Here is a 13,287-nt window from a genome sequence, read left to right as displayed (position 1 = left end):
CATCCTCCAAGCTTGTGCAGGCGCACTGTCATGCCTCTGAATCAAACGTGTAAATAAATCTTCTAGCTAGTCAAGTTTTCTTATAGTTTACTTAGTACTTAGATATAGAGTGTCTCTCTGTGTAGGTGTGTCTTGTCTGTCAGTCTTACCAGTGACGTTTGCTCTCTGAGTTAGGGAAAGTTAGCTAGGTTTGCAAGCCTAACTTATTCCAGTAAGTTAGCTTACAGAAGGTCTTCATTTTATTTTTTGTTTCCTTCACCTTGGTTTAGCGTGTTGTTTATTTTCACAATGGCATTTATTCGTGTTTTTGTGGTGAAAGGATGCAATCAGTTGTTGGATTTCTTGGGTTTGGAGGACAACCGTCAGGAAACGCGCTGCATTTCCATCCCATTTAGTGTGTGCTAACTGTTCCCTAGTCTGAGAGGAAGAAGAGTGTGTCGTTTGAGACTGAACCTCAATCCCATTAGCACAGCACTGCTGAGATCACGCTTGTACAACAACACATTTGGTCCTGATGACAACAATTAGATCAGTAAGAGTCTTAAACGTCTTTCTGTGTGTCTAATTATTCAATTAAAGGGTCTATATGTAGTTTTTCAATGTTGTCAATGGGCTCTAACCTTAGAAATGAAGCACACTCCTGTTTTCTCTGTTGCTTGGAACAGCCACTGCAGCTAACAAAATGCAGTCCATTAACAGCACAAAACAACTGGCTCACAGACTCCAGTATAAACTCCACGCAAGGATACAAAACAACAATAAAGGTTTATGTGCTGAAGGCATGCTGGAACCAGGTACAACATTGTGCAGTATGTGGTTAAAATAATTAGTGGTACAGTCTTCAGTAGTGCTGGTTGGTGCCTGGTTTGTTTGGGTTCCATTGACTCCAGACTAGGCATGTGCTGGTATGAGATTTTTACAATATGATAAACTTGAGCAAAAACTTCACGCGATTACAGCTCTAAAATTTATGACTTTTTTAATGTCTGGGTAAAAAATATCAACTTTTTCCCACTAAATACAATATATTTTATTTTTAAGCAACAACAAAAACTACTCCTGCTAAGAAAAATATCAAATAACTCTATAAAATTGATATTTCAGTGTTGATGCACATATACACATAAGGAGAGAGAGAGAGCGCAAGTGGCACATGTCTGGATTCCTGTATTTTCTGTCTTTGACAAGACATGAAAAACAGCTGATATATTGCAGGGCTGGTGTATGGTCATTCCAGCCAAGCAATCTATCCACACATCAACCATCACCAACTACAAATTGGGTGTCATGATTGATGACCAGCTGTCCTTTCCAGACCATGTTGCTGCTGTCTCTCGGTCGTGCCGCTTTGTTCTATTGCAATGCCCTCCTAGCAGGTCTTCAAGCTTGTGCGGTGAAACCCTTACAAATGGTTCAGAACGCAGCAACGCGTCTGGTTTTTGATCAGCCCAAAAGGACTCATGTCACTCCATTACTCAGTGACCTCCACTGGCTCCCCGTGGCCTCCAGAATCAATTTCAAGTCACTAATGCCTGCATACAGAGTGACTACTGGGTCTGCACCATCTACCTAAACTCCATAATACAAACTTACGTTCCTTCTCGGCCGCTACGCTCCTCCAACGAACGCCGCCTGGCTCTGCCATCCCTTCACACAAAGCGATCCCAGTCCCGGCTATTCTCATCTGTGACACCACGATGGTGGAACGAGCTACCACACGCCATAAGAGCAGGGCCGTCCCTCTCTAACTTCAAGAAAAATAAAAGCGTCTTCCAAATGAGTAAATGTAAATGTATGGGACTGCATTAGTTTTAGCTTGGTGTACCTTAATAAACTGAAACTAAAGCCTAAAATCCACTGACTCCAGCTACGGAGCCAATCGTGGCCATTCTAGTCAATGCTTGTGAGTCCACCAGCTGCGGCCGCAGCGCGTCCCAGAAGCGTCCCAGAAGCGTCCCAGAAGCGTCCCAGAAGCGCCATAGAAGTGGCTCTCCGCTCCGCAGAGAACAGGTAGCAAGCAGGTCTATTTTTGCCGCTAGCCGCATCAGGCAACACAGAGCAGATGAACCAGGCAGGAAGTCGGGCACAGAACGGCAGAGAGAATCTGGTAAATTTTCAAAATAAAATGCCCTTTGGAGACTCCCGAACGTGAAACAAAAATGAAATCATTTAACTACGTAGCCTACTTAATCATAGTAGAAGTACAAAAAGCAAACACTGATTACCAAATCAACAAAATCCAAATATATCAGCAAAATCAGGCATCAAATGCACCTATTTGCCCGTATCTCTCTACTTCTGGGTTTATTCACACATGCTCAACTTGTGAACCGCATTATGTGCCTTTTCTACAGGCTTCTCTTGGCAGCTCCGCATTTCAACCAGAGAAGTTGCTGTGATGGAGAGGTGTGTTACATTAATAACATTTTTTTCCCCATTCCCCCGCTTACGCATAAGCTCTCATGGAGTCCACTGCACCTACCCCGCTTTCCATATCTGCTAGATGATCATCAAGGATGCGGCACTCGACCTGTATCTCACACGGCATTCACGGTTTGCAGGACATAAATGTGAAAACAGCACAGATGTTCTGGTTCCCAGTTTTCAGGCAAACCAAGATCAGTCCTACAAATCAGATTATTCTTGGTCAAAGACTGTCACATTTGATTAGTTGTGAGATATATCTCAAGAACCTAAGAGAGATTTTGATGAAATCTGGTGACGGTATGTCTCAGGCCAACGTTTGAGTTTTTTTCCCCCTTTGTTTAAAATGTTTTTAACATTTTTGCTGTACTCAGTTAAAAATGATCTGTGTGTATTTTCATGTGGAGCCATTAAATGCTAATGTAAACATATTCCAAATAAAGTCTTGAGGATTGATCAGCGTTTAAGTGCTTTTTAGTTTTAAATGGGCCAATGTGTATTTTTTTATTTTGACCATGTAAATTTGGTACATCCACATATTTAAAAAAAATTAGATGGTGGTGTTAATTTGTAATTAATGTGTCTTATTTTCCTAACAGCAAGTATTTTTTATATAGGACATGTTTAACCGTTAATGTGGTCATATAAAACCCCATTCTTCTGGACACACAAAACATGGGGGTAAGGACTTCCAAGTGTGTCTACCCAGAATGCATTACCTGTAAGCTGAATGCCTGGGAATAGGGACACAATATCAACAGAGAAAGCAGATAAAATTAATATTAGTATGCTATAAGTAGTAGTGATGTAAATACCACTTAATTCCGTTTTAATGTTTACTATTTATCTTCATAGTAAAGTACTTAGTAGCTGCTTTATCAACCAGTTCAAATTGGTAAAGTCAAGTATATGATTTTAAAACCAATGATTTCTGGGTTTAGATACCTGCTTAACACTCCGCATCAGTATGTACAGTAGAGTAATAGGGTTAGGGTCGAGTTAGTAACATGAATTATGTTATTGGAAAAAGCTAGCTACTCGGGTTGTAATGTTTTATGACCTTTTGTGTGAATGTACCGTTAGCTAACGGTCTCCTCTTCCTGCCCAGAGGAGAGTTTTTATGGATTGTCATGGCAGTGGGTAGGAATGACTTTCTAAAATGGTCCTTGCTACATCGGAGTTGTAGAAGTCTCTAACTGAATGCACTCGTGTGCAGCGGATGTGAAGTGTTGTCCATGATGTTAAACAGTTTATGTAACATTCTTATTTCCACAACCAACTCCAGGGGCTCCAGAGCAGACCCCAGCAGAGCCAGCCGTCTTTATTAGCTTGTTCAGTCTCTTGCTGTCACTGGCTCTGATGCTGCTGCCCCAGCAGATGGCTGCTTTCCACAACAGACTGATAGAACATATACAACATCTTGCTGCATACATTAAAGGACCTAAGTTTCCTCAAGACGTAGAGTCAGCTCTGGCCTTTCCTGAATAAGGTGTTGTAATTTCCAGTCCAGTCTGTTGTCAAGGTGTACACCCAGGTATTAATTCTCCACCTCCTCTCCCAGAATGTGAATGGTGTTTAGTGTTGTTGTCCTGGACCTCCGCCATCTCCTTTGTCTTGATCATTTTTAGGAGGAGGTGGTAGCTCCCACACCACAACACAAATCCCTGTACTCAGTCTAATCTCCACCACAGATACAGCACACAACTGCAGTATCGTCCGAGTGTTTCTGTAGATGACAGGACTCTGAGTTGTGCTGGAAGTCTGGGGTGTACAGCGTGAATAGAAATGGTGAGAGTACAGTCCCGTGTGGTGCTCCTGTGCTGCTGACCGCCTATTCAGAAACACCACCCCGCAGTCACACAAACTGTGGTCTGTCTGTCAGGTAATCATTAATCCAGGAAGTTGTGGAGGTGTCCGCCTGCATCCTCTGGATCGTGTTAAAAGAACTGGAGAAATCAAATAACAAGATCCTCACAATGCTGCCAGCATTATCCAGGTACGAGTGAGGTCGCTGAAGCAGGTAGATGATAGAATCCTCCACACCAACCTCAGTGGTCACCTGAAGTCTCAAATGGGCCAGAACCACAAATTAAACATGATGTGTCTTTAATCTGCTGCAGTCGGTTCCTTTGGTCGACCATTGCATCTACGGTCCTCAGCGCTGCCTGTTCTTTTGTGCTTCTTTAGAAGAGCTTGCTGATGCAGTATAACTACCTTGTGTCTTGCTGCTGTGCTCAGTCTTACCATGGTGTATGACTTTTGACAAAAACCTGTCGTCAGCAGCCTTCTAATAATCTAATTCATATTTTCAGCTCGAAACTACTTTCAAACATCTTTCCTATATTCTGGGTATTATTCGACGTTTAAAGCCAGCAATGCAGTTTAGTGGAGTGGAAAGGATGCTTCTAGAATCTTTGAGATTCATAAAACTGAACCATGCTTTATAATTCTGAGAAAAACAACGTGTATGCACAGTATGTCTTTAAACCTGAATATACATCTGGCCCCTGGTTTCTGTGTTCCGTATTTATTTTATCCAAATGCAGTCTCTCTGATGTTTCTTGGTTGCATTTATATTTAGCCATCTGATCTCCCAAAGATGCATGATGTGTATGAATGTAAGTGGGGTATTAAAATCCAATAATATTTTGGACAATATTTCTGTTTGAACAAGATCACATAAGCGTCTACAGACATGCTACCAAATCTGTGCTTAAATGCTATCTTAAATGTTAAGATGCTCCCAATTACAATTAGATGATGTTTAGCATGTAAAGTTTAACATTGTCACCATTATATACCTGTTGATAGTGTGTAATGAACTATGAATCTTTGTTGTTAGGACATTTGATCTTAAGTCAAATGTGGTTGTATCCATTCTGAATGGCCACATTTGAAGGTGAGGTGACAAGCTTGCTGTCACAGCGTCCTCCTGGATGCATCCTCTATTGTGTGTCTTTCTTTTCTGCATTGCAATGCAGCCATTCGCATAAATAGACAGTCCCTCCTCAAAGGCAAGTACACTGAACAAAATTATCTGTGTACACAATAGGCTTATTTCTCTCAAATATTGTTCACAAATCCGTCAATCTGTGTTAGTCTTAGGCTGGCCACAATAAGAGGCCACTCCAAAATGTGCAGTTCCATCACACAGCACGATGCCACAGATGTCGCAAGTTTTGTGGGAGCGTGCAGTTGGCATGCTGACTGCAGGAATGTCCACCAGAGCTGTTGCCCGTCAATTGAATGTTCATTTCTCTACCATAAGTCATCTCCAAAGGCGTTTCAGAGAATTTGACAGTACATCCAACCGGCCTCACAACTGCAGACCACGTGTAACCACACCAGCTCAGGACCTCCACAACCAGCATCTTCACCAAGATTGTCAGAGACCAGCCACCCGGACAGCTGCTGCAACAATCGGTTTGCATAACCAAAGAATTTCTGCACAAACTGTCAGGAACTGTCTCAGGGAAGCTCAACTGCATGCTCGTCGTCCTCATTGGGGTCTCGACCTGACTGCAGTTTGTTGATTTAACCGACTTGAGTGGGCAAATGCTCACATTCGATGGAGTCTGGCTCTTTCGAGAGGTGTTCTCTTTACGGATAAATCTCGGTTTTCTCTGTACAGGGCAGATGGCAGACAGCGACACCAGATACTGACTGGTTTCCGCCCCTCCCAATACAGTGAAACTGCACGTTTTTTGAGTGGCCTTTTATTGTGGCCAGCCTAAGGCACACCTGTGGAATAGCCCTGCTGTTTGATCAGCATCTTGATATGCCACACCTGTGAGGTGGATGGATTATCTCGGCAAAGGAGAAGCTCACTAACACAGATTTTGACAGATTTGTGAACAATATTTGAGATAAATAGGCCTTTTGTCTACATAGAGAAAGTCTTAGATCTTTGAGTTCAGCTCATGATGAATGGGGGCAAAAACAAAAGTGTCATGTGTATAATTTTGCTCAGTGTAGTTGTATGAAGAATGAATTGGCAGAGAAGCTGAACCCCGGCTACTTTGGTCAGGTTTGTGGAGGTGTCAATCATTCCACAAAGTGTGTTATGGTCTGATTGTTAGGGTTGGAAATTTACTAAAAATGTCAGATGAATGCTGAAAGGGGCTTTTGGAGGCCGTTAGACCAACAGCCAGACAAAACAGCAAATATCAACTCTTGTCAATTTCTCAGTCCGTATATGGTTCATTCTTTCATTATTTATTTTCAAAACCAAGTCGCTTTTTTTGTTTTTTCTGTATTAAAACCAAAATGGAAAAACGGTAAACAAACAAACCCATAACTGAAAATAAATGAGCTCAGCCATGTCTTTTTATTATTATAATTATTATTATTATCATATGTAGCCATTTTGCTACAATTACGCTTCTCCACTGCGGCTGTGTTTGCGACCTGACCTTTCTTTTCTCCTTGAGAGGGAAGAATTTAGAAAGTTGCGTGACGCTGTGGAGAGCCCCCAGCTGCAGTAGTGCATGGATCACGTGTAATATTCATCCAGCCAGAGGGAACGATCGCAAACCGTTCACAGCGTGTCATTTGTAACGACACAACCCATACTGGAGAAGGAGTGGGGGATCCATGATGATAGAGAAATTAATAGAGCATGCTGTAAATATTTTAGATACCTCCCGAAATATCACAAATCATACTTTGGGGGGAGCTGATGTCTTATTAAGGTGAGCTAAGCTCCCCCCTAGTTCGCACCATGCCTACAACCTGTTCTCACTCCCCGACTTGTCACATATGGACCCATGGTCAAGGCCTATTGCCGTTTGTAACGCACTGGGGACCCCTATAGCGTCATAGGTCAACGCAGTATAAAACTGATGTTCAAGCTTTAGCTCAGTTTGTGACAGTAAAGGAAGGTAGGCTATGTGATAGGCTATTTAACAGAAAAGACTGAGTTAGAACATGGTTGGGGTGAAAAGAGGGTCAGGACCTTTGAGACTTGTGTTTGCGTATCCCGTGAAACAAAAAGTCAACATTAGGCTAAATATTTTATATTTAATTTTACGGTATATAAGGCTATTTCTTTTCAGGTCGCAGCCTCCGGTACCGCAGCTATATAATATTGTCATATTGTCACAACATTGCCACTTATGTTGATGTTCAAGCTCATTTTCATTACATTTAAGTGTATCTGCTGCAGGTTTACCAAGTGTAACATAAAGCTACTCAAATCGGACTCATTAAATATCAAAATCAATATTTTTCCGTTTTGGTTTTAAAACAGAAAAACAAAAACGGATATCTGTTTTTTTTATTTTCTGTTTATCTGTTTTTCCGTTTTAAAACAAAAAAATTTGATTTGGTTTTGAAATGAAATAATGAAAGAACGAACCATACATGGAATTTTCTATTCCTTTATTTTTCTCTTTTATTTTCATACTAACATTTTACTGTAGTATGATCATCAGTGTTTGGTGGAATTCATGTAATTTGAGAGAAAGATTTTCAGCTGGTAGAGTCAGCAAAGCTGATGGCGTTTGTCTCTGTGACTCTGCAGGATATCAGCGACGGAATGCCGTGGTGTGAAGAACGTCTGATCCGCAAAGTTCTTTTCCTCTCCCTCAGGGAATTCAGAGACAACCATCGTGCCACAAACAAGACACACACACGCGTGCGCGCACACAAATGCATGTTGAAAAATAATCTCTTACATGCTCCGCGAAAGACACGGACACTACCTAACACACACACACAAAAATACACACGCACAAGACAGAGTGTGCACATGCCACAACAAAGAGTCACACAAAGAGCAACAAACACACATGCAAAGAGAAACACGCCCGGTGAACAAAATATGCACGTTTCAAAACACCTATGCCCTCGTGAAGACACCAACAAAGGGCAAGAAATGAACTTGTCTCAGGACTCATACACACCAAAACATAAATGTACCCACACACTACAGAACATGCAAACGCAATCAAAACTGTGCACAGGAAAGATTAATCACCCACCACAAAATACACACAAGAATTCTGCCTCAACCAGGACACTGCGCTCACATAAAACACTAAATACGCTGTCGCTGCTGAACTCCGAATACACAGAAACTGCAAAACACACACACAGTACTCGGCGCAAACACTCATTGAAAAAGAGTTGCAGACCTGAAAACACACAGATGCTGCTGAGCACTCCTGCCTCGGCCAGGACACTGAGGTCACACACCCCCACAAGCCTCAACGGTCAGTACCATCAATACTCTTCTGTCTTAATCACAGCTATGGTGTTATTCAGTAGAAGTGCCTTTAAGAATAATCCCAGATCTTGTATTTATACTTTCACAGCTGCAGCTAACATGTATTTGGGGCTGTCTCTGTGCTGGCCTGTTGTCCATGCCTTGAGGGAACTTCTTCATATTTTTTGCACAAACGTTGATTGTCAAAGGTCAAGTTTTTGACCATGGTTCTTTGAAAGAATTAATGACCATATTTCACACCTGGTCATACAATGAATTGGTAAAACTTTTGACTCAAAAGTCAAGGTCACTGTGACCTCAGAATGACCTTGACACACCATTGGTCAGGAATGGATGCAGTAATTATGACAAAATTCCACAATGGGATATAACGATGAAGTGATGACATTTTTTACAGGAACAGAAGGGTAGATTTTGATTTCACAGTTGGTCAGACACTAAATCGGTGACATCTTTGACTTGCAGCTCACTGAGACCTGAAAATAGTTTTTCAGACATTCACTTCTTTCCTCATTCTGACACCAGTAAATCTATAATCCTTCAGTAATCAATGTATATTGATACAACAACGTATATTCACTGGAATCCTACATATATATCATCAATATAGTGATAACCAGTGTTGGGCAAGTTACCTCGAAAATGTTATAAATGATAGATTACTAGTTACTGTCATTTGAGAGTAATTAGTTATATTACAGTATTACTGTCTCTTAATTGTAATGGTTTACACTACTGTTGCATTACTTTTGAGTTACTTTCACTGCTATTTAATGGGCACATTATTCTGACAGTAAGATGTGCCGCATAGGTGGGTTCTAGTGATGTGCAGAGTTATGTCCGCCAATCGTGTGGGTCTTTGTTATAAAAATTAACCTTCTGATTAACTGCGGGGGGATGGGTGAAATAGGATGAATCGTCTCCCCATTAAGAAAGACTCTGTGCGCATTTACTCACGAGGTACAGCAGTGTAACGTCATTGATTATTTGAATCTCCCGACACTCTGACAGGATCGGTCAGGATGAACTGACAGCAGCCTCTCTGATCATGAAGGTAATTGGTTAAAGCACAAACGCATAGCATTTACGCATGATCCATAAGGGGAGCTACCGTCCTGTTAAGAGGAGCTGAGCTCCACCGTAGTTTGCAAAATCCAGAAACACTGGAGCTGGCTCGTGGTTCCGTGACCAGGACGAAATCCACATTGTTCCTCTTCGATCTGAGGTTCGACTATCAGCCGAACCCTCCTCTATAGCACCTTGGAGTAGACTTTACCAGGGAGGCTGAGACTTGTGGTACCCCTGTAACTGGCACACACTCTCTCTGGTCCGACCAACCTGGTCTGCCACTCCTTGGGCACTATCCCAGACTTCCACACAATCTTACAGAGGCTTGTCATCGACAACGACATCCCCTCCACATCCAGAGTTGTTTGACTACCTCAGTAACTTCCACCAGGGAAATTGACGATGATCCTTCATCAGCATCCAGCTCTGCCTCTATCATAGAGGGCATATTAGGATTTAGCAGTTCCTCAAAAAGTGTTTCTTCCATCGCCCGAGAACCTCCTCAGTGGAGGTCAGCAGCCTCCAACCTTTGCTGTACACAGCTTGGATGGTTCCCCATTTCCCCCTCCGGCAGATGGACTGAAAGTCCTTCTAAATGGCTTCTCCGAACTTCTCCTACACCCACTGCTTTGCCTCTTTCACAGCAGAAGCAGCAGCCCTTCGGAGCCCATCGGTACCTTGCAACTGCCTCCAGGAGTCCTCCAGGATAACAAATCCAGAAAGGCTTCATTCTTAAGTGGGACGGCTTCCCTGACCACAAGTGTCCACCACAGTGTTACCAACGCTTGAGGCACCTAATAACATGAAACCACAGCTGTCCGCGGCAGCTTAATCAATGGAAGCTTTGAACATAGCTCACGTAGGTTCAATTCTCCAAACCTCCAGAGGGATGCCAGAAAAGCTCTGTCAGAAGTGGGAGTTGAAGATCTCTTGTACGGGGGCCTCCCCCAGACATTACCATTTCACCCGCACTACCCATTTGGCCTTACCAGGTCTGCCCAGAGTCTTCCCCTACCCCCCGACCAGAAACAGCCCCACCCATCTCTATACCCAAGTGTCCAAAACATGCGGCCTCAGATCAGATGACATGATCACAAAATTGTTCATTGACCTTTGGTCTAGGGTGCTCTGGTACCACATACGCTTATGAGTATCCTTATGTTCAAACATGGTGTTATAGATAATCCATGATTAGCACAGAAGGGAGGCTGTTTCTCCCAATCACGCCTCTCCAGGTCTTTCCAACATTTCCCACATTTGCGTTTAGGGCTCTCAGCAGAACTATGGAGTCCCCTACTGGGGCACATGCAGGACTCCCTTCAGGGTCTCCAAGAAGGCCAAATACTCCAAACTGCTGTTCGGTGCACATGTACAGACAGCAGTCAGAGTTTTGCCCCCCACAAGCCGTAGGCGTCCCACAACCCCAGAGCCGGCTTCTGCTGTCCGGTTCTAGACTGTCAAGGCTTCTGACCTTCACTGCCACCCATGTGACAGCGCACCTGACCTCCACGGTTACTCTCATGAGTGGTGGGCCAATAGGATGTGTAATACAATTTCAAGTATGTAATTAACTGTTTTGTTTATGCTGCTTTTGAGATAATTTTAGGTAAGTTTTTAAGTAGTGAAACTGCTTGTAAATTACTAAAGTTCACTTTTCTCTCAAGGCTCCCTGGTTAATGGCATTAGCCGGTGTCAGTCACAGAACCTGTCAGCTAGTCCGACCTGGCGCTGGTCATTACAGATGTGCCCTCAAAAGTGTCGCCCTGCTAACATCCATCGTGACAAGGAGGACCCTGCCAGCAAGAGGTTAGCTCCTCCTATGTGTGTTTTTGCATGCGTGTTTGCACGTACTTGATGGTATACATGACTCACTTATGAACAGTTAACGCCATTAATCCAATCAGTCTGGTGTTTTTGTGGGGTCAATTTTATTAGTATGTTAGTAATGTAATAGTGTGCACAGTTTTGTCAATGTTATTGATCAGATGACAAAAACCAATCAAGCAGAGTACTAAATGCGCTGCTAAATGAACTGAACAGCCCAAAGAAGAGTTTAAGAGAGTCATTGGACCACTTTGATTTTGCATCAGCACACATCCCTCCTCCTCAAAATCATCAAAACCAGTTCGATAGTAATTAACAGAGAATATCAAAGCTTTGATATGGGGGTGGTTGGGGGTCCGCTCAGTGGTCGCCTTGTGCCGATTGTGTAGATGTGTGTTGATAAGCAGGCTGTCATTTCACGAGCTACAGCTATGTATTTCATAGATCGAAGCAGAACAGCAGAAGAAGAATGAATGTCCAAGAAGTTCTGGAAATGACATGAGCGAGGGAGAATCTGAACAGAAAGTAAAACAGAAAGTTCTTATTACCAACACTTTGTTTTAACTTTGTTACGTCTAGGCTAGCAGACCCCAAAGTGCATGACTAAAGGTTCGTGCAGACTACAGGACTTTCAACTAGCCGTCATGTCTTGGGAGTCTTGAAGTCGTTGTGGCGTTCACACTAGGTGACTGATCGGTGACGGGGGTCACACACTACAGGAGCTGACAGCGGCTCTGTCACCCGACGCTGGTCTCTAAACACGTTTTCTCAAGAAAACACACGTGAAATGTGAAATGAGCAAACCTACACATGAAACAGCTGTTTGTTATTACAAAGACAAAGAATCTTGGTGAAAGAATAGATCAGCACATGCAGGTAGCAGGGATCATCTGAGCTACAGAGAGATGGAGGGGAGTAAAAAGTGTTTTGCAATGAAAAAGTAGCCGCCTGCTGTCATTGGCTGGATGTGGATGTCGAGTCGGCCAACTTCTCCAGATAATTGGCGTGCTGGATATCTGGCAGACGTCGGCGATGTGTCAGAAATGTGTCGGGGAGCTGTTTCGATGCATCGTTGAGTAGTTCACACATAACGACTTCCGACCGCAGATCAACTGCTGATTTACCACCGATCACAGCCTGACGGTCGCCGAGCGGCAAATCGGGCTAAAAATCATGTAGTGTGAACCAGGCTTAAGAGAGGGAGGAGACTGGAGTTAGATAAAACAGGAATACTTACTGAGGGGTTGAAGGGACGGGATATTGAGACGGGAAATGCAACGCAGAGTGGAAGACTAGATGGTGCAGATCCGGGTTGGTGGCTGCTGTGCAAAGCAAGGGGGGAACCGTAGCTCAGAGTCCAGAGCAGAATAAGGGAAGATTTTACACGGAGTGCAGACAGGATGAGTGCCATTTTCAGTAGTGGAAAGTAACAACATGTTATTATGCAAAATCCCCCTTTTAACTTTAATTTTTAGCCTACTAAATGTTTTTCTTCTACAATAGACCTAATATAATTATTTAAATTAGTTAATTAATTAATTAAATTAGTTTGTTTGTGGTAGCCTACAGTTTACTGGGTAGCTTTTAAATGTAGGCTATTTGACTGTTTTGATCTGTAATGTACTGTTTTGATAAAATTAATAAATGCCATAACTGCTGCTATCGTCACTCAGTATAAAGTTCTCCCACCCAACTGAGGGCTTCATTTTGTTTTCCCTTTAATGTCTTCTCTATGAACGTCTGGA

General features: G+C 42.8%; 1 protein-coding gene across 7 annotated transcripts in view; it reads left to right on the top strand.

The window, feature by feature from the left end:
• LOC123967615 overlaps positions 1-13,287 on the top strand; it is a 41,081-nt gene that overhangs the window by 12,687 nt on the left and 15,107 nt on the right. For 6 of the 7 annotated variants that reach the window (XM_046043749.1, XM_046043752.1, XM_046043747.1 and 3 more), the window contains 2 exons: positions 7,946-8,636; positions 11,383-11,524. In XM_046043749.1, the coding sequence (XP_045899705.1) occupies positions 7,946-8,636; positions 11,383-11,524 (833 nt within the window). Of the gene's footprint in view, positions 1-2,457; positions 2,881-7,945; positions 8,637-11,382; positions 11,525-13,287 lie in introns of those variants that run through there. The other variant, XR_006824293.1, reaches the window with a different exon arrangement.

The sequence above is a fragment of the Micropterus dolomieu genome, linkage group LG03 (assembly GCF_021292245.1).
Source record: "Micropterus dolomieu isolate WLL.071019.BEF.003 ecotype Adirondacks linkage group LG03, ASM2129224v1, whole genome shotgun sequence".
NCBI classification, from domain to species: Eukaryota; Metazoa; Chordata; class Actinopteri; order Centrarchiformes; family Centrarchidae; genus Micropterus; species Micropterus dolomieu.
Note: the sequence above shows the minus strand (reverse complement) of the source record. Positions and strands in the feature narration are given on the sequence as shown.